General features: G+C 46.3%; 1 protein-coding gene across 1 annotated transcript in view; it reads right to left on the bottom strand.

Annotated features, from left to right (window-relative positions):
• Nucleotides 1-466: 466 nt before the first annotated feature.
• CAPN13 (calpain 13) overlaps nt 467-21,022 on the bottom strand; it is a 67,815-nt gene continuing 47,259 nt past the window's right edge. Inside the window, exons 13-22 of the mRNA XM_037009295.2 lie at nt 18,925-19,124; nt 17,901-17,937; nt 16,175-16,232; nt 16,008-16,066; nt 14,041-14,109; nt 12,108-12,183; nt 10,070-10,198; nt 9,007-9,062; nt 8,394-8,451; nt 467-1,241 (exon numbers count right to left, since the gene is read on the bottom strand). Of these exons, the coding sequence (XP_036865190.2) occupies nt 8,425-8,451; nt 9,007-9,062; nt 10,070-10,198; nt 12,108-12,183; nt 14,041-14,109; nt 16,008-16,066; nt 16,175-16,232; nt 17,901-17,937; nt 18,925-19,124 (711 nt within the window). The 3' untranslated portion in view covers nt 467-1,241; nt 8,394-8,424. The remainder of the gene's footprint in view (nt 1,242-8,393; nt 8,452-9,006; nt 9,063-10,069; nt 10,199-12,107; nt 12,184-14,040; nt 14,110-16,007; nt 16,067-16,174; nt 16,233-17,900; nt 17,938-18,924; nt 19,125-21,022) is intronic.

The following is a 21,022-nucleotide window of genomic DNA, read 5'->3' as shown; positions in this document are numbered from 1 at the left end:
ACCCAGCGGGGCCCCTGTCTGCCGGCTCCTAAAGAGGAGCGGCTGTTCTCAAGAGCACATCTCTTGGGCTGAAGTGACATCTTGCATAGACATTTTTTCTATAGTTGTAATCAGCCAACTTTCCTGCCCACATGGTAAAGCAGCGGCCTTGGCTGTCTTCTCTGTCTCCATCCTCTTCTCGAGTTTTAACTCTTTTCTCTCAGACCCTGTGCTACTCTGCTTACTTTTCATAAAAATCCATCCCAATGTACATAATTTAAAAATTCAACATGCACAGAGGGAAAATAGCAGTCCCCTGTCCCATTTCTATTTTCAAGTCCCCTCTCCCCCAAATCTTCTGAAGCTCAGCTCCACATTTCTAAATAATATGCTTGTAGGTTGACCCCTTGATCTGTCAGGGTGAAATGCCTATTGACCTCTTAGGATGGAAGACAGGGGGGCTGGGGGATGCCTAAGCAACTTCCCTCCATTCTCCAACATATTTATGTCCCATATTTTGTTAAATCAATATTCAATTTTTATTTTATTATGACTATGTATGTACTGTTCTCTACTAAGTGAAGAGATATTCCAGGACCACAGTTCCTTTCTTCTATAATTCTTTGTTCATCCAGGAGTTAATAATTACCTCATTTAAAAAATCTGCTTAGTCTATGCCATTATCCTAATAATTCTCCTGGAACTCTCCGGCAGAATTTCAAAAGCCTCTGAACATGATTTTCCCATGATTAAGTGATCAGAAAAACTGTTGGTTCCTTTCTTCCCAAAGGTTGCTCATCTTGCTCTCTTGTCCGCGGCACAGCTTTCTCCGTCCTTGGACTGCCTGAGTGAGCACAGGATCTGGGGGTGGATCTCCTGTTTCCTGGATTCCAATTCCCTCTCCTTCATGGTTAAGTCCTTGGAGTGTCCATGTCATTTTCCTAATTGGGTACATTTCTCTTTAAAAGTCAGCCCTGGAAGGCTACGCACCCTCGGTTCTAAAGGTGCCTAGTGATCACCAGGTGTATATTTGCCTGAGTGGGTAGGCAGTTTTCACATCACCAGAGGAAAATCCAGACTCCCAACTCTCAAAAAGGATCCCTTCGGTCTGCAGGATGGGAGAGATGGATTTATCAGGATAGAAGTTGGCTGGCTCTGGGGAAAGCTGTTGTCGGTAAGTCAGCAGGATCGGGGCCACTGCTGCCCGTATTTCAGCGTCATGCAGAGTAGAAGAAGGTGGCCCATTCCTCAAGACACTATTTCTACGTAGAGGGAAGTTATTATAAATACTAACTTTGTTATCTTTGTAAGGCACTTTACAATAATACTGACAGTCGATCCCCATGAATGTAGGTGATATTAACTAGACAAACTCTCAGCAGGGTCTGAAACCTCTGGACTCTAAAATCAGTTAATATCAACACAGCCTCAAATGTCCAGGGAACATATACCAGTGCACTAATGTTAGTATTTTTAGGAGTATGAACTTGATATTTTAAACAATTTTAACATAATATTGCCTGCATTGTGGCAATGGAGGCACATGCTTTGTTCAAAAGAAATAGATCTAAATAGATCTGATGAGAGGAGAGGGGGAGGAGTTGCCAGTTACACATATCTTTATCTTAATTTACTAAGTCAGAGGAGCAGAGATGGGTTGGAGATGAGAGCAAGAGAAACAGAAGTGTCCTTGATGTGAGTGCACCCCGGCTTGCCTGGTGAGTCTGGGGCAGATAGAAGCTCCTTGCACCGTTTACAGGAGTGCCTGGAAGCCAAATGGACTGGTGAGGGGGCCTCAGCCCCTCCAGTCTCGGGGAGAAGCCCCCTCAGCTCATATGCCTTCAGCTTGTTCCTGTGACTGGCTTGATGCCCAGAGGCCGAATGAGCCAGGAGAGGGGATTCCCTTCTGGACTGAATGCTGGCTGAAAGTGAAAGTCTCCTTTCTGGGGGTGACAGAAATACTGGAAGAAAGGAAGCCTGAGTTTATAGTAGCAAAGTAAGGGAATATTGGGCAGATTTTTATATTGATAGTAATTTTTATGTTAATATTGAAATGTGCCTTGGTCTCAGGAAAGCAGATTTCAAAAGGGTGAGAGGAATAGTAGGTCAGATCATAGGCTTTATAAAAGAATATAGGTCATGGTGTATTGAAGATTATAAATGTTAACTCTGTACTCCCCAGTAATCCCAGTGGGAAAGAAATTAGGGAAATAGCTGAAATAGCAGGAGACTTGGGTTTAAGGCAGTATTTACTGAAGTTGGGATGAGAACAAAGGAAGACATGTCCAACCCATCTCTTCTCTGACTTAGTAAATTAAGATAAAGATATGCCTAACCAGACAACTCCTCTCCCTCTCCTCTGATCAGATCTATTTCTTTTGAACAAAGCATGTGCCTCCATTGCTACAATGCAGGTAATACTATGTTAAAATTGTTTAAACATGGTAAGGTGTTTTATTTACAAATAAAACATATGTAGCCTTAGAGTCTAGAAGGGAATACAGACATTAAGCACATAATTAAAAGTGTGTTGACTCAGCTAACTACCAATAGAGGGGAATTTCCTCAACGTGACAAATGGTATCTACACAAACCCTATAGCTAACATCGTACTTATTGGTGAAAGACTGAGTATTTTCCCAAGATCAGGGATACAAGTTGCTTTCTCTACCTCTATTCAGGATTGTACTAGAAGCTCTAGCCAGGATAATTAGATAAGAAAAATAAGCAAATGGAATAGAAGAAATAAAACTATCTCCATTTGTGATGACATGATTTTGTATATATAAAATTCAAAGGAATCCCCCCCTAAACAATTAGAAACAATAAAGGAATTCAGCAAGGTGGCAGAATTTAAGATCAGTATACAAAAATCAATTCCATTTCTATACATTATCAATGAACAATCTGAAAATGAAATTATTTGAATAGCATCAAAAAGAATACAATACTTGGGAATAAATTTGACAAAGAAAGGACTTCTGCATGGAAAACAAAACATTGTTGAAAGAAGTTAGAGTATATCTAAAAAAGTGGAGCAACATCTCATGCTCAGGGATCAGAAAGCTTTATATCATGAAGATGGCAATACTCCTCAACTTGATCTATGGAATTACGTGATTGTTATCAAAGCTCAGCTGCCTTTAGATTTTCTGCAGAATTTATCAAGGTGATTCTAAAATTCATATGTAAAAGCAAGGAATCCAGAATCACCAAGACAGTCTTGAAAAAGGAAACCAAATTGGAGGATTTACATATCCTGACTTCAAAACTTACTATAAAGTTATTGTAATCAACACAGTGTGGCACTGGCAGAAGGACAGACATATAGATTAATGGAATATAATTGAAAGTTTAGAAATAAATCCTTACATTATGATAAATAGATTTTTGGAAAGGGTGCCAAGAAAATTAAATGGGGCAAAGAATGATCTGGTGGGACAACTAGACATACACAGGCAAAAGAATGAAGTGGGACACCTACCTCATACTATATACAAAAATTATCTCAAAATGGATCAATCAAGGACCCAAATTTAGGAACAAAACTATAAAAATTTTAGGAGAAAAACACAGGAATATATATTCATGACTTGGGGTTGGGCAATGATTTCTTAGATACAACAGCAAAAGTGTAAGTGCCAAAAGAAAAATAGACAGATTGGACTTCATCAAAGTTAAAAACTCATGTTCTATAAATGATATAAGCAAGAAGCTTAAGATAATGTACATGATGGAAAAATGTTTTACAAATCACATATATGATAAGGGATTTGTAAAGGAACACATACACCAAGAACTCTTACAACCCAGTAACAAAAAAAGATAACCCAATTTAAAAATGGACAAAGGATTTGAATAGAAATTTCTCCAAAGAAGATATACAAATGGCCAATAAACACTAAAAAGATTTTTAACATCATAAGCCATCACAGAACTGCACATCAGAACCACGATGAGCTATCACTTCACATCCTCTGCAATGGCTATAATGAAAAAAAAAACAGATAATAATAAGTGTTGACAAGGATATAGAAAAACTGAATCCCTCATTCACTGTTGGTGAGGATGTAAAATGGTACAGCTGCTTTGGAAAACAGTTTGTTGGTTCCTCAAAATATTGCACATAGAGTTACCACGTGACCCGATAATTCTACTCCTAGGCATACACGCAAATGAAATGAAATTATACATCCATGCAAAATCTTGTACACAAACATTCAGAGCAGGATTATCACAATAGCCAGAAAGCAAAAACAACTTAAGTGTCCACCAACTGATGAATGGATGGATGAATAAAATATATGTACAAAATGAAATATTATTTGGCACTAAAAAGGAATGAGGTCTTGATACATGCTACCACACGGATAAACCTTAAAAATGCCATGCTTGGTGAAAGAGTCAGTCACAAAAGACCAAACATCGCATGAGCCCAATAATAGAAAATGTCTGCAATATGCCAATATATTTTCAGAAGGTAGATTTATGGTTGCCTAGAACTAGAAGGGTGGGGCAAAAATAGGTGACTGCTAATGGGCATGGAATTTCTTTTTGGTGGTTATGAAAACTGTACTGTAATTTTGTGGCAATGGCTGTACAGCTCTGTGACTGTATGAAAACCCACTGCACTTTTTACCTTAAATGGGTAAACTGTGTGGTTTGTGAATTATATTTCGATAAAGCTCTAAAAAAAAAAAGGACAGAGTGGGCAACAACAAAGTGTTTTGAATTTTACGACTAGGGAAGTGTGATGTGTGAGTAAATAGAGGAGCCCAGCTGGGGCTAAGACCTGAAGGAACAGGAGTCAGGCACCTAACGGGGCAAGCAGGGAGTACGGACAAAGGACCTGAAGTGGGGAAAGAATGAAGCATGGAAGGAAGTAAAGGTAATAATGCGGGTATGATGGCAGTAGGGAGCAGAAAGGAGGAGACACACAAGTCTGTTAGATGGTCGGGCAGGGGCCAGGTGATGCAGGTCATGGTCATGACTGTAGACCTTGCCTGAATATCTATCTATAGGAAGGCACTGAAGGGTTTTAACCTGGGGAGTACAATGATTGGATGTGAATTTTGAAAAGTATAGTTAGACTGCAGGAAATTAACTTCAGGAATTAGATGGATATAGGAACACCAGATAGGAAGCCAAGGCAAAAGTAAGGGCGAGAGATGCGGTCTGAGAAATCCAAATGGAAGTAGATGGAGGACAAAGGGGAAGGTGAAGGTATGGAGCTGATTAGCTCCCATATGAAGTCTGGCTGTAAAGAGAAGAGGGCAATGGAGGTATAGCTGGAAGGGAATATGAGATGGAAGAAATGTAAAAGATAGTCATGTTTAAATGGGAATGGGAAGACTCCAGAAGACAGAGAGAGGCTTAGTATTTAGAATACAGAAGGGAGAATTCATTCAACCAGGCCCTTGTGTGGGTGGAAGATAATGAGCTCCAGAACACCTCCAGAGGGATATGCCCTCTGGCATAACAGGAGGAAGGTGGAAAAGAAAGAATTGGTCTGTAGATGTGGAGACAGAACTTCATCCTCCTGCCGCCAATTCTGCAAAGCAATTCATGATCCAAGAGTGGTGGATATGTCAATAATGTGCTTGCTGTCAGGGGGCAGTGATTAATAAGGGAGGCAGGGGACACTCTTAGGGATGATAACAGGCATTAATGAAAGAAATTTAAACAAATAAGCATGTGTCTTATGTTATACTTCCTTCTTACATAATCTTCAGAATAGGAAAAATCATTTCAGAGGGAATTCAGACCCTCTATCAGAGAAACGATAATGAGAGAAAATCCAGTTATTTCATAGTTTCAGCTTTAAGTCCTGCATGCTGAATTAGCTTAATATACAACTGAAGACTCACTCCCAATATTTGAAATCATGCAGAGTGGAATATAAAGCAGGCAGATTGGAAAGTGAAAATGATCAAATGCCTTATTTTAAACAGGAGTGAAAGGAGAATTCAAGGAAATACAGTTGAATCAAATTAACTTTGATTTCTGCAATGTTTGTTAACATGTGTTCATTAGAAAGCACCAAGTGTTCATCAGGAAATACTTATACGAAAATATTATTTCCCTATGGAGAAAGTGTCTCTTGATTTCAAGATACATGATTGGGAGATTAAATAAATGCTGTTCACAAAAAGAATAGGGTCTCAGAATATGTTAATCACAGGGCTGCTGCATAGGAGAACTGTATACTTCAAAGGGTCATTGGAGTATGGTCACCAGTTAGTCCCAGATGACAGCCAACATGGATAACTAAAGAAGAGAGGCTTTGGATGGGGCAGTAAGGCATCCTCAAGTAGTCCAAGATCCGGCACATAAAATCTTTTTTCTACAGTACTCCAGACAGCAGAGCTAGAAACACGGGTAGAAATTTCCAGGGAAGTAGATTGTTGCCTCTAGATAAAGAATACTTAACAAGTAGAGATGTCCAATAATGGGGAACACAATATATTGAGCTTCCTAGTCCTGGAAAATTCTAGCAGACTCTACTGAGTTTCTGCTACAGTAGGGTAAAGTGTAGACTATGTAAGTCTAGGGTCTGTTCCCTGAAAGTAAACATGTAGAAAAATGTGAAATGGGAATTAATTCTTTCCACACTCATGTTAGAGGTATAGACTGATGCCTACAGATGTCTAAATAGCTGCATAGTGAGGCAATGGTAGATCTGGAGCTAGACCCAACTATCATACCCTCAAAGTCTGGTCATTTTTATTGCTCCACATATTAGCATTTCCTGTGACAAGTAATTGCTTTTCCTCTTTGGAATGTCAATTAAGAATTCTAGAGTGAAACCAGACCACTATTTTCCACCCCAACAAAAATCAACTCAAAATTGATTAAAAATTTGAATATAAGACCTGAAACCATAAAACTCCTAGAAGAAAACATAGAAGTAAGCTCCTTGACATTAATCTTTGCAACAATTCTTTTGAATTTGGCACCAAAAGCAAAAGCAACACAAGGAAAAATAAACAAGTGGGACTATATCAAACTAAAAAGTTTCCACACAGGCAAAGGAAACTGACTGAATGGGAGAAGATATTTGCAAATCACGTATCTGGTAAGGGGTTAATATCCAAAATATATAAACAATTCATACAACTTAATAGAAAAAAACAAACAAATAACCTGATTAAAAAATAGGCAGAAGATTTAAATAGACATTTTTTCCAAAGCAGACAAAAATAGCAAAAAATACTTTCAAAGGTGTTCGATATCATTAATCATCAAGCAAATGCAAATCAAAACCACAATGAGATATTATCTCACACCAGTCAGAGTAGCTAATATCAAAAAGACAAGAAATAAGTATAGGAGAGGATGTGGAAGAAAAGGAACCCTTGTGCACTGTTGGTGGGGATGAAAATTGATGCAGCCACTACGGAAAACAGTATGAGGTTCTTCAAAAAATTAAAAATAGAACTGCCATATGATCCAGCAATTCTACTTCTCCGTACTTATCCAAAGGAAACAAAAACACTAACTCAAGAAGATACACACACCTCCATGTTCACCGCAACATTATTTACAATAACCAATACATGGAAACAACCCAAGTGTCCATCAACAGATGACTAGATAAAGAAAATGTGCTGTGTGTACACACACACACACACACACACACACACACACACACACACACCGAAATGTTATTCCACCATAAAAAGAAGGAAATTCTGCCATTTACATGGATGGACCTTGAGGACATTATGCTAAGTGAAGTGCGTCAGAGAGAGACAACTACTGAGTGAACTCACTTATATGTGAAATCTGAAAAAACAAACTTGTAGATTCAGAGAACAGATCCGTGGTTGCCAGAGGCATTGGTGGGGTCAGTGGGTGGGCCAAAAGGGTGACAGTGGTTAAAAGATACAAACTTCCATTTATAAGACAAATAAGTCCTGGGGATATAATGTCCATCATGGTGACTACAGTTTGCGATACTGTATTATATATTTGCAAGTTGCTGAGATAGCAAATTGTGAAAGTTACCACAAGAAAAAAATTTGTATGTGTGGTGATGGATATGAACTTATAGTCATTTCACAATATATACATATGTCAAATTATGTTGTACACCTAATGCTAATACAATGTTAAATGTTGATTGTATCTCAATAAGAAATTAATTAAAAGAAAGAACTCTAAATCCCTCACTCATGACTTTAAGCTACACTCTCATGAAAGCCCACTGGTCTACACAGCTTGGATGAAATTTGCAGCATTTTTTAACCCTAAAACTCAGGGGCCTTGAGTAGCTCAGCCTTGGCTTACACACATAAGGGATCTGTAATCTCTGGGGAGGCTGCTCCCAGGGAGAGAATCTTCTGTGTGGTTTCTAGAGAAGAAAGGAAATTGTACTCCTAGGAGGAAAGGATTCTAAAGTTGTCATGTCTTACCTGGCCTCTGGGGACTGCTCTACTCTCTGCTTCAGTTGTACATGACCAGATTCATCCACTGAAAGTAAGTATCATCATTACAATCAATCTTTAAACTTGTTAGCTTAATAAAAGAACAGGGCAAATGGTACCCTCCTTCCTTGAAAGATCTCAGTTGTCTTATCAACCCTTTCCAGCTAATTCCAGCCCAGGCAGGAGGTCTCAGCTCCCTGTTAGAGCCTATCTTCTGCTACTTCCTGAATAGCCAGTGTAGGGGTAGCTGAGGTCGACCAGCTGGCTGGGCCAGGAGGCTCGCTCTAAAACTCCATGGGAGTAAATTTAATGTACAGTGGGCTCAGCAGGTGTTCTTCAGTTCCCTCTTGGATTTATGACTCCCACATAATCCTCTGCTTTATTAAGCTATTGGAAAAAAGTAAAATCTGTCTGCCAAGATCCTGAAGCAGCCTTGGCAGTCAGCAATATATAAAGGCAGTAATTGGAGGCAGGGGGGCCGGCAGCTCGGCTGGCCTTTGACAGGCTGTTCAATATTCTCAGGGAGAAAAATGCCCCTGGAATCAGTGAGGAGAGGTGGCCTGGGGCTGGGCGCTGTCTCTGGGAGGGGAAGGCCCCTCACCTCCATTTTGGTCAGGTAGAGTCCTTTTCCATCCTTAGAGAGGTTCTGGAAAGTCCCTAGGGTAAAACGGAGGAGAAAAATCAGGACGGGCCAAGGGAGGGAGGGTTGGGCCCTGTTAAGACAGAAACAAATGTGGTGACCCGGGGTGAGGGGCTCTGTCCCCACAGGGGGGGCATCCCCTGCTCCCCAGACAAACTCTCCACCCATGGGGCAGCTCAGGGCGCATCGCTGTCTGCTCTGGGCCGCACGGGGCCCTCTCCCTCCCCCCGCTTCCTCCCGTTCCACACCCCTCTGCATTGGCCCTGGGGATGCGGGGGCTCATCTGAGGAAGTATTTCATTGCACAGCTTGGGAGCCTCCTTTGTCCAGCTGAGAACTCTCTGGAGCAAGGCTCACGCCTCCGCCTCCTCTGTCAGCTCCAGGCCTCTGTCCTCTCAGTCTGAGCTGCCTAGCTCCGCTGTCGTGCTTACAGAACTGCCTCATGCCGGTTCTGCCTCAACCATTCTACCTCAGCCTCACAGCGTCTGAGCTCTGTCATGGCTTGGGGTTTAGCATAAGCTTTCATTCACAACAAAGGTTTCATTTACAACAACATAAAAAGTGTCAAAACCTCTGACCCATGTAGTTGAATTTTTGAAGCTTTGGGAAAGACCGGCTGTCCCCACCTATTCTCTTGTGTGTGTAATTCCTTCAGCAGAGCCCCAGATCATTCATTGCATGACAGAAGGGGAGGTTTAAACTGTAAAGAATCCAGAAAGGGGACATAGGGAGGTAAATTAACCTTGTTACTGAAAGAGGCACTGACAGGGTGATGCAGCGATGAGAGCCCTGGGAGGGGGCCATCCTGGGGAGAACAAGGTGCAGACGGGCTGCAGGGGACACAGACCGACTACATGCAGGCTGAGGCCGGTGCTCGCTCCTGCAGCCAGGGATCCACACACAGGACCCCAGCCAGCCCATGGCTGAGGCCCTGCCCAGACCTGGGGCAGGAGTGTGTTCCTGGGCCTCTCCCGTGTTTTCTGCCCACTGTGACGGTCTCCAGGATGCCCCCAGGTGACACTTACTTGCCATGGCTTCAAGTCGCAACAGAAAGCAGACCAGGCTGGAGAAGCCAACCCTTCCAGTGTGGTCACTGTATCTGAGGGTCATGAGGTCCAGCAGCTCTTTGTTGACAGAGATCCCTGCAAGGAAGTCTGGGCCACGGGGTGAGCTAGTGAGCAGGGAAGAGCTGAGGGAAGGGCAGCCCTTTGCTGTGAGCGGTGCCCAGGGGGCCTAGCGGCCTTTTAGCCCCGCTTCCTCCTCAGCGGCTCAGTGGCTAGTCTGCTGCCCTTCAGTGCCTTTATGATTCTGAAGTTGCCTCTTTCTCACTGGCTGCTGGGCCCCCATGACAGTGTTCTGGAGTTTGACCAGAGACCAACTCAAGATACTCAAGATACACGCTGTTTGGAGGATACTTCAGCCTTCCCAATCATCTGATAATTCCCATGTGGAATGGGAGCTTCCAGGCCACCTGGGCTTTGCTCCCAGCCTTGCCTCTGTCAGGCCTCTCCGCTGCTGACCTTGTCAACAGCCTCCCCCTGGACCCCCAGACTCCAGATGGGGCCTGTGTGTGGTTTCTGCTAGTGCTGGCAAGTGTGCCTCATGGAAGAGGGAGGCACCGGCCTAAGTCAGCACCAAGCAAGGAGTGGCCTCAGGTGCAAGATGCCTTTCTCTCTTTGGACCTTGCCATCTTGCCATCTAGTATGAGCTCCAGGAGGCACATAGCAGACAATGGCAGACTGGAAAACAGGCCTGTGAGCTTTGGGAGGCAGGCAGAATTGTGCAAACCAAGCCATCCATCCAGTGGATGAGGCTGGTGGCCTGCAAGCCCCATGCAGCTAAGACACAGTTTCTCCAGCAGTTAATAAGGTCATCTGAAGGCCCTAGATGGGGCAGCACCCTCCAGCTCACCACAGTTTCAAGTTACGCTCTCTCCTTATAGTTAGCTCCGTGCCCCTCTACCTTAGCAGCCTGGGCCTGGACTGCTTTTCTGTTGAATTCCAACTATTCTCTATCTTTTTCCCTTTTGTTATTCTGAAATCACTAGTGAGGTCTCCTTTAAAGATTCTATCTTTCTGTAGTTATTCAGTGGTTCTACTATTGTGTTCCCTAGACCAGGAGCACCAGCCTCACATGGGTAATTGCAAGAAATGCTAATTATTGAGCCTCATCACAGTCCTCCTGAATCAGAAACTTTGAGTGATGGACGAGGCTCCATCTGTGCTTTACCAAGATTCTGGAGGGTTCTAGTGCACACTCAAGGTTGAGAGGCACAGCTCTCTGCTATGACGAATTAAGGGGAGCAGCAGCCCATGATTCTACTCAGTCCCCAGGCCAGGAGCCACAGGAGGGAGAACTGGGGACCTCTCCTTCCAGCGCTAACCTGGGGGAATCTGATTTTACATTTTATTAAGGAAAATGGCAGTTCCCTGACTTAACCTTCTTGCGATCTATGTTCCCCATTGGTACAGTTGAGATAATGACTCAGATGGCAGAGGAGTGGAGACAATCAAATGAGATGATGGCGTGAGTGCATGTTCTCGCTGAACTATGAAGCACTTATGTGCCCCGTGATATTAGGATCATTATCCCAGGGCTGAAAGCTCTGGCCTACTTGACCCAGTCAGATGCCACTTGACTTCATTTAGATCCAAACTCTGTGAAGAGATTGCAGCAGGCTGCCCGTGGATATTTAACCCTGGTGGCCCTGATGCTGAAATGGAAGCGTCTCCAAGGTGAGTTTCAGTTCTGGGAGGGCATCAATCGTGTGGGGTTATTTTCTCACAATTAGGACTGTGCTGGGGAGAAAAGGCAATGGAGGAAATTGTCTGGCCTGTGAGAACTCAGTGGGGGAGGATGGAGTCTGAGTCCCAAGCTTGGGACCCCCCAGAGGCCCACGTAAACCAGGGGGGATACGGAAGCTGTAGCTCTGCTCTCTCCTGATTGGCCCAGCCTCTGCACCAGCATTGTCTACAGCCGTTACACACACACACACACACACACACACACACACACACACACACACACACACCTCATCAAAGCCCAAAGGGCCCCCTGCCTTACCTGCATCCTTTATGGCCTTCCACAAATCTGAGCTCAGGAAAACTCCAGAGTGCTTCTGGATGTTCTGGAAAACACTCTGATATGGGAAAAGAGACAGGAAGCCCGTGTGAGTGCTGGCACCCACCTTGAAGAGGATGTGCTGGGAAAAGGGAAGCCCTATACCATCCCCGAGGCTGCCTCACTAAACCTTGAGTGGGTCCAGCACACTGAAGATCGTAGGCAGGAGTCGGCTCTGCCTTATCAAGCCAACCACCCTGGCCCCCAGCTGCAGGGCTGTGGGTTCCTCCCGCACCTCCTCTTTTGTCTTCCTTGGCCCCCTGCCCCCTAGACATGGCTCCTGACAGACAGGGCAGCCTGCTGCTCTTGAGGGAGGGTAGGGCTCTCTGAAGACTTGGCAGAGGGAAGTGGTTAAGAGCACCAGCCTTACAACCAGCCTGCCAAGTCTTAATCCCTGCCTGCCTCTTTGCCAGCTGCATAACCCTGGGCAAATTACTTAATCTTTCTGGGCCTCAGTTTCCCCATCTATAGCACAGGAATAATTACAGTATCTACCTCATAGGTTAACTGCAAGGAGTAAATGCTCAAATATTCATCAAGAGTCTCGGGGTGTGTCCTGCTCAATAGTGAGGGCAGTGCAGAAGCCTCGAGGTGGGGCGGAACTGCACCTGCTTCCACCCACAGCTGCAGGATGTAGTGACTCTAACACCTGGATTTTGCACAGGGAACCCTCCATTTATGCTGGACTTTTCTACCTGCCCTAATTGTCACTATAACTGGATCATCATATTACTTCTCAGGTGAGGAAACTGACACTCAGGCAGGTAACCTGCCTTGGGCTGAGCATGTAAGCGCCCCTGCTGACTGGGGACTAATTTGGCCTGTGCACAGCTACCCCAGAAGAGCTGTTCTAAGGCAAAATACCCCCAAGTAAGCGTGTGATGGTGGCCAATGGCAGGAGACAATTTCTGTAAGATAGCAGCCTGAGAACTTTCTTTGGTTTTATTTGGCTTTTGGTGAGTATCAAGAGAGACCTAGAGTGTTCTACATTAGGTGTTCACATAGTCATTCAGTGATTCATTAGTTTAGTCACTTGTCCAGCATGTTTGAGTGCCTGCTGTGTGCAAGACACCAAGGAAGGTGCTGGGGAAGGATGAGTGTGAGGGAGCCCCTGCCCTGGAGAACCCCACAATTTAATGGAGGGCTGTGTTAGCTGCTGAGTCCTGTGAGAAGCCCAATGACCCCAAGTCAGGGAGTAGGTGATACATCCTGGCGCAGCCCCGCAGACAAGACTTCCTTATATGGACTCATGTGTGAAGAGCTGAGGGGCACTAACAAGGCCTCAGGGGCTGGCAAGCCTTCTGGAGGGTGGGGGGGGTTCCTGCAGGGGAGGTGCTTTTGAGGCTGGATTCTCAGGGCAGGTGGGCACTGGTCAGGCTCATGGTTGGGTCTGAAGGAAGAGGAGTGAAAGGGCTTCTCCTGGACCGCAAAGTGGGGTCCCAACTTGGAGGATCTTGTGCACAGCTCTGATGAGTTTAGACTTTGTCCTGAGAACAATGGCGAGGCCACAGGCTGCAGCTGTGGTTTCGATGTCTCTCCTGACAGATGGATTGGAAAATGAGATGGACTAGTGGGCTGGGGGATGTTGCAGGGGCCAGTGTGGAGACAAGGGGGGAAATGCTCATGGTAGTCTCAGCTACTGCCCACTGTGGCCCTGTTCTCCTCCAGCCTCCTAGGGTGCTCCTCGCACAGCCACTGGCCGGGCACCGCCTTGTGCTCTAGCAGCACGTGGACATCACCCCAAACAATACACACGCTCTCCTGGAGCGGGGAGGTTCCTCCTTTTGTGTACCCCTCAGCCCTGGTGCGGAGTTGGGCACCTTGTAACTATTTCTCAGCTGGACAGAATAAGAGTGCTGGTCACACATGCTGGTACCTGGCAGCAGACGAGACGGCTCCACAGCCTTGAAAACTCCTCCTGGTCAAGGCGCCCATTCACTTTCAGCTGGTGGGCAGTTAAGAGGTAACCAGTCCAGTGTGGAGCAAGCAGAGGGGCCGTAGGTCCCACCAACCCAGCCAGGAGCAGCTCCATCCATCAACTAGTAGCTGTCAGCCCAGTGTCATCTGGATGGCCCCAGGCTGGCTGGCTCCTGCTGGGTCTGCAAGCAACCTGGCTTAGACTTATTTTACAAGGGAAAAGGGCAGTTGGAGAAGGAAGCATTGAGAAGGGGGTGACAACATCACTTGAATCCAGGGGAAGAAGGTGAGCCCCGAATATAGGCTTTACTGGCTGGGTGGGACCCATGCCGGGGGAGCATGGGGAGGAGTATAAGGGACGTCACTGCGACTCCTGAAGCAGTGAGACAGGGGAGGGTGTCCTTGTGCACGTGAGGGGATGGATTCACTCCATGTATTAAAGCCCTGGTCACTCTAGGGCCTCATAGGAACTAGTGAGAGGAAAGGGAGCAGGGTTGCTGGTGGGGGAGGAGGAAGGAGCGTAGCAAAGACCTGTCTTCTCTGCAGGGGTCCAGCAGATGTGACCTGCTGACCTGCCCTGGGGTTACTATCCCAGGCTGTGGGGCTGCCACAAACCATTTTGATTCCTCTGTAGGGGACAGGCAGTGTCTCTGAGTGATTCCAAACCACAGCCAGCAGAGACAGGGCCTGATTTATGATTTCATCAAGAAGGCTTGTTCGACAATGGCTGGCTCCGTGTTCCCATCGAGCCTTGTTAACAGAGGACCGGGGGTCTGTCTCACTCCAGGGAGACAGCACACATTCGAGAACAGAGCTACAAGGTGGCAGCTGGGGGTCACGCACCCGTGAAGCCAGTCTCTATGGCCTGGCCTGTTGGGAGATGGAGCAGCAAGGGGAGAAATGGCTCTTTGCAGAGTGGAAGTCAGGACAGAAGTCAGGAGACCTGGGGTTCTCAGCCCTGCCACACCGGCTGTCCCCAACCCCCCTCACCTCAGCTACAAATGCAGCAAGTGTGAGAATAATACCAGGGTGCACTTGAATGTAGACAGAGGAGTTTTCCACAAGTTTCAGGGGCTGTTATCTTTATTGACTTGGGGGCTTATGGAGTCAGGTATTTACATAGGAAGGCTCCTCCAGTGGTAAGGGGAGTGGTAAGGGGAGGGGTGGATGGGACATAGTTCCCAGTGCCACTACAAGGAGACAGGGGAGATGTTGGAGACTGGACTCCAATTTAAACTCTATGCAAAAATTCTGACTAGTTGTGTGGTTACTTAACCAGTTACTTAACCTCTCTGAATGCCTGTTTTTTCCTTTGCGTGATGGGATAATACTTCTTGTATCATTGGTGTTATTGCAAGAATTGCAAGGAAAATGCCACACACACACACACACACACACACACACACACACACATCTATCATCTATCTATCTATCATCTATCTATCTATCTATCTATCTATCTATCTATCTATCTATCTATCTATCTATCTATCTATCTATCTATTTATCTATCTATCTATCATCTATCTATATCATCTATCATCTATTTATCTATCATCTATCATCTATCTATCTATCTATCATCTATCTATCTATCTATCTATCTATCTATCTATCTATCTATCTATCTATCTATCTATCTATCTATCCATACATCCATCAGTGCAATTCTTAGCATGCAGCAGATACTTGGTAGATGGTAACCACTGGCATTGTTGCTGTGGCTGCTCTGCTCTGGAGAGCTGGTGAGTTGGTATGGAATCCACAGAACCCAGGACCTTGGGTGCCCTTAGGACCAAAGAAGAGGAAATACTGAGAGTGAGCAAGGGCTCCCTGGCATCCTAATTAGACGGCTGGGAGAGCCCACGGAGCAGGTGGGCTCACAGAGCTGGGCGGGGTGGGGTGCAGAGCCACAGCAAAGGATACTTCCATCAGAGCCACAATGCTGCGGCACTCATCCAAAGAGAACGTGTCCCCTGGAGACCCTGGGGGGAGAGAACAGGAAGGACAGCAGCGTCAGGGTGGGCTGATGCTGGACTGGCTCCACAGTGGGGATGAGGTTAGGGCTGGCAGGCCCATGGGTCTGACCTTACCTGTTAGCAGTTCCTGGTTGAGAAGGGTCTGAAGCTGGCTGGCATCAATGTTCAGCCCCTGGTCCAAACAAAGGAGGAATGCAGGAACCCTATGGCAGGAGCCAAGGGCACACCTGGCCGACTCTGTAAGAGTGCTCAGGTTTCTAAGCACTTGGCTTCCCTGAATGCCTGGCAAGCCTTTGTCAGGAAGGCTCCCTTGACTGCTCCAGGCCATGCTGATGAGTGTTCATCACGCATAACCCTGTAGCTGTGTGCTCCCCATCTGCTTCCAGAAAGAGACTAGGAGAAAATAAGACTTCTGGGTGAGTGTGTGCGGGTGTGCGAGTGTGGTGTGAGAAGAGAAAAGCTCCAGGCATCTAGTCTAAGAGAACTGAGCACATTACCTAGCATTTATCTTCCTAGACACCGGAACAAAAGGGGAGACAGCATGCTTTTCTTTGAATTAAAAACGGGAAGCAATTGAGGTTGAGGGGAGTGAAACTTCTCCTGGCCTGAACTTCTGGGGGTATTAACTGCTTTCAATTTGCTTCTGGGGAGACTGAACAGCATTACGTGGTGGTGCCTTCCATGACTATTAAACAGAGACACAGAGGTCCGTACTGAGCTGCTCGCTGCAACCCCTCATGCCAGCCACATTCTTCATTCCTCCTTGCTTTTTCCTTTGGACCCAGGCTGCGTGAACAATTTGCCTTTGGGCTGCATCCTTGTTACCCCATGAGCCCTCTGAATGCCTGCCATCCTTCTTGTCCTTGGCTTCTGCCTGGCCCAAGGCTGGCACAGTTCACACAACCAGCCGCATCACTTTCTTCTTCCCACACCACTGAGACTAGTAATGGAAAAGGGCCCATGGCGCACAGTCCTTGGCAGCTGCTTTTCTCCTGACAAGTCAAGGAGCTCTTTATAACAGTTTATTAAACCATTAAGAAATCCCCTGTGCACATTGGTAGCTTGGCAGGAAGAATGCTGTGATTTCTAAAACTGGCCAGCTCCCAGGAGGAATGATGCCGAGGCTGGTAGGAGGTGCCCGAGCAGGAGGAAAGGTTTCAAGGGGCTCTTGCCAATTGCTGGTTCAAAGACTGAAGAAGTACACCCCCCTCTATAATAGCCCCTCCCTTTCCAAGTTCTACATTCCATCCCAGGGGTCGCCCAGGTGGGGTGCCACTTCTCCGCAGGGACTGGTAGCCAGATCAGTTCTGGAAACACATGGCGAGAGAAGCTGATAAAACAACTCATGGAGTCACTCTCCCCCTCTGTGTCCTGAAAATGGCCTGGGAGAGGTTTCCTTCCTACCATTGCTTGTCCCTGTGCGAAGTACCATATCTGCTGAGACTACGTGTAGAAAATGCATTTTGGGGAGTCGTTTTCTGGAAGACTTGGATGGATCAAAGGGAAAACAGCCAACATCAGATTTCTGGGGAAAGAGGCTACCTGTCTGGTACAGCGAAGCACAAGGACCCCTCACTTAGATCTGAGACAGAGGCTTTATCCAAATTGAATAAAACCTTTAGGGGAATGGGAATGCTGAAGTCTGCAGAAGGAAGATGACAGGCCCAGCCTGACCTTGGAGGACTGGTCTCCCCTCTGTCCTGCCCCTCTGAGCCATCACCAGCCCATTATGGTGTTTCTGCTCTCATTGGTCAGTGGTAAGGCAAGGAAAGAGATAGACGCTCCTGCAGATGGGACTTGACCATTGACGCTCTCCAGCCCAATGTTGCTGCACACCTACCTTCAGTGCTCTGAGGTTGAAGTTGCTGCCCAGGTTCCTAGAAGATCAGGGAAACAATGTGACAAGCATGACCAGTGCACCCCTCAAAGGGGGCTTGCATATGGAGGGCATGGTGGGTACACTGGACATTCATGCTAAGGACCTCGTGGGGAATGCTGTAGGCACAGCAAGGTGGGAAGTGGGCCGTCAGCAGACAGACAAGCATCATAACCACGTGCCCAGTTTTGGGGATGGACATCATCTGGTCTTCCCACCATTTAGTAAATGGTTCCTTTCACCACTAGGTGCTCACATGGAGCGATCTCTGTTGCCAAGGTGACAGAAAAGCCTTGTTCTGTGTTCTGGCTCTGGTGACACAGTGGCTGGCTGGTGTGCTGGCCTGGGGCCTCACCCACGCTCAGCTGTAGAGATGGCCTTGACAATGGTGGCAAATGCTGAGTCTACACAGCAGGGCGTGGACCTGTTGATCCCAGTCTTAACTACTGACTTGGCATCAAAGACCCTCCATGATCAGACTCTTTCATTGTCTTCTTGGTATACCCCACATCCTGGTTATATATCAGACAGTTGCCATGCATGCTGTGTGCACACAGCTTCCTGTACATATGACTCACATCACTTATTCTTCAACAAGCCCTGTGCTCACCCACTTTTCTGGTTTTGCTCATGCTTTTTCCTTCTACCTGCATTGCCTTCCCCTTTAAAATACTAAATTATGGCTTCCACCAAGGACTATCTCAAATGCCATTACCCACAAGAAGCCTTCCTCAGTCCCTCTTGCCAGGGCTGGATCCTTCCACTCTATCCTCCCATGTGACTTTGCAAGGCCACTGGAGCAATGGCTCCATCCTGTTTGGCTACTTATTGGTTCATAGACTTTCTCACCCCACTTTGTGGGGAGCTTCTCAGAGGTGGGGCTCATGCTCTGTGTGCCACTGACATAGTATGTACTGAACAGAACAATGCAATGTGCTTTTATAACATGAAATAGAACAAGATATTTAGATTCCCAGAGGTTCTGTACCTGTCACTCTCTGGCATCTTCAGGAAGATTCGGAGCAAGAACTCCACTGCTTTGTGCGCAGAGACGACTACCACATAGGTCCCCTGTGTCAGATTGAAGTACTTTGTGAGGTTGTAATTGCTTTGAGAAGTTATGCCCTTGTCTGGATTTCTGAACTGGTGAAAAAAGGTAGATGGCAGCCTCTCCCGGAAGTGCTGGAACTGGCGGAAACATGACCACGGTGAGAAAGCACCTGCGTGCCTAGCCCAGCCCCAAGCAGAGACCTGCCCCCTTCCACACCCCTCTGCATTCACCAAAATGACAGGCCTGGTAGAGGGAGACAGTGCTTACTGTCTAAATGCAATAGAGTTTAGACTGTCATCTAATACAGATGTTAACACTGCAATGAATGCAAAGTAACATGACGTGGTTTTTAGCTCATTAAATCTAACAGCATCCTCGGTTTCTGCTTATATATAAAGAAGACTTCCAAGAAAACGAGTGAGATTGTTCCAACACTGAATTGCTTTTGGAGTCTCCAAAGCCCCTTCTGCCCTGGGCCTTTTGCAAAGCATGCCTTGGACTATGAGAGCACCAGAGTTAGACTCCTTCCATTTCCTCCATTTCATCTTGTCAGCAGAGTCCTGAATGCCTTCTCATTGGAGAATAATGAGCCCTGATCATTTTCCTTTTATTTCAATATTTTTCTGAGAGATAAAACAATAAATATGAAGCAGTTCCTATTACTGGATGTCACATACATATTACCTAATAAAAACCCCTCACTAAATAAATTTTCCCCAATACAGTCAAGCATGGGGATTCCATTTAGAATGGCTGCGCTGCGTGAAATGATTATTTGTGAGCTCTACCTTGGGGAAAAACAGGGAGAAGGAGAGAGTTTCTTTTCTGGGGGTGTGGATAGGACTAGGCTACAAGATGAGAAAGGAGATAGGCCACTGCCCCAGGCATGCAGGGGGCAATCCCCGAGGTGATTTTGCTGATGTTAATAGCAGCCCCTGCAGGCTTGGAGTTTGACTTGCCTGGGCCCTTCTAGCAAAAGCAATGATGAGATCAGTTTTTCTCCAGATAGTCAGCACTGTCTTGTGGATCTGTGTGTGTGTGTGTGTGTGTGTAGGCAAAAGTGCGCATATGGGGAGGCATTGTGTACAGAGGTATATGGGCATCATACCTCCTATAATCTAGAAGGTAGGGATTTCCCTGCTTCTCTGCTCTCCTGCCCTCCTCCTGCCACTGGACTCTTGCAGCCCTGTCCAGGCTCCCAATCCTTCAGAACAGACTTGCTCAATGGCAACAAAAACTGTGAGTATGGTAGAGTGATGGGAGGTTCTTGGTCCAGCACTCAGAGGAGCCAGCATCAAATCACCACAGGGCTAGTCATTGTTCACATACAGACCTGACCCTGTTGCTCTAGGGATGGGGCTCGTGCCTTTTCCCAGATCAAGTCCTCAGTCCCATTCCCCAGCTCTGGGAACTAGATCAACAATCTGTTCCTTGGAACTGATTGCTTTCTTGGAAACCCTTCTGGCTTCTGGGGACCCAAATCAGACCCAGCTCTGTGGTTGGGCCACTGCTGCAGTGGCCCCCTTGATGCCTGCTTTCTGCCTGGGCTTCTGAGTATCCTCTGCTTGGAGACACCCCCTCCCACCCCCCTGCACCCCCGTCCTGGCCCCCGTCTGTCAGTTGGGGCATCCCTGGGAGGTGTGGAGTTGCTTCTCTATGGGGAACATGCTGAAGCTACTACTTACATGCTGCTCCCTGCCTTCCACCCTTGGTCCCCAGGGGCAGGTACCTCCCCTGCTGCAGTAGCTTTGCAGAGCCCAGGGCCCATTGAGGCTCTGAGTGCCCATGAGGTCAGGTTTCCCAAATTCCATTTGTCCTCCTCATCCTTACTCATATTTCAAGTCACCTTTTCACCAATGCCGACCCAGAATACCTGATTAGGAAAAGGGTAGCAATTTGGTTATAAGAAGAGCTAGAGGACATGCCTTGAATTTGCCTTTGCAAAGCAAGGTATCCTGTTTATGGTGGGTTTGGGGGCTGACAAAGAATATGAGAGGCTAAAGATCTGCCCTCTCCAAGGCACCCCCATTAGCCT

The sequence above is a fragment of the Manis javanica genome, chromosome 1, assembly GCF_040802235.1.
Source record: "Manis javanica isolate MJ-LG chromosome 1, MJ_LKY, whole genome shotgun sequence".
Lineage (NCBI taxonomy): Eukaryota > Metazoa > Chordata > Mammalia > Pholidota > Manidae > Manis > Manis javanica.
The sequence above is the reverse complement of the archived record's forward strand: the minus strand, read 5'-3'. Positions and strand labels throughout refer to the sequence as shown.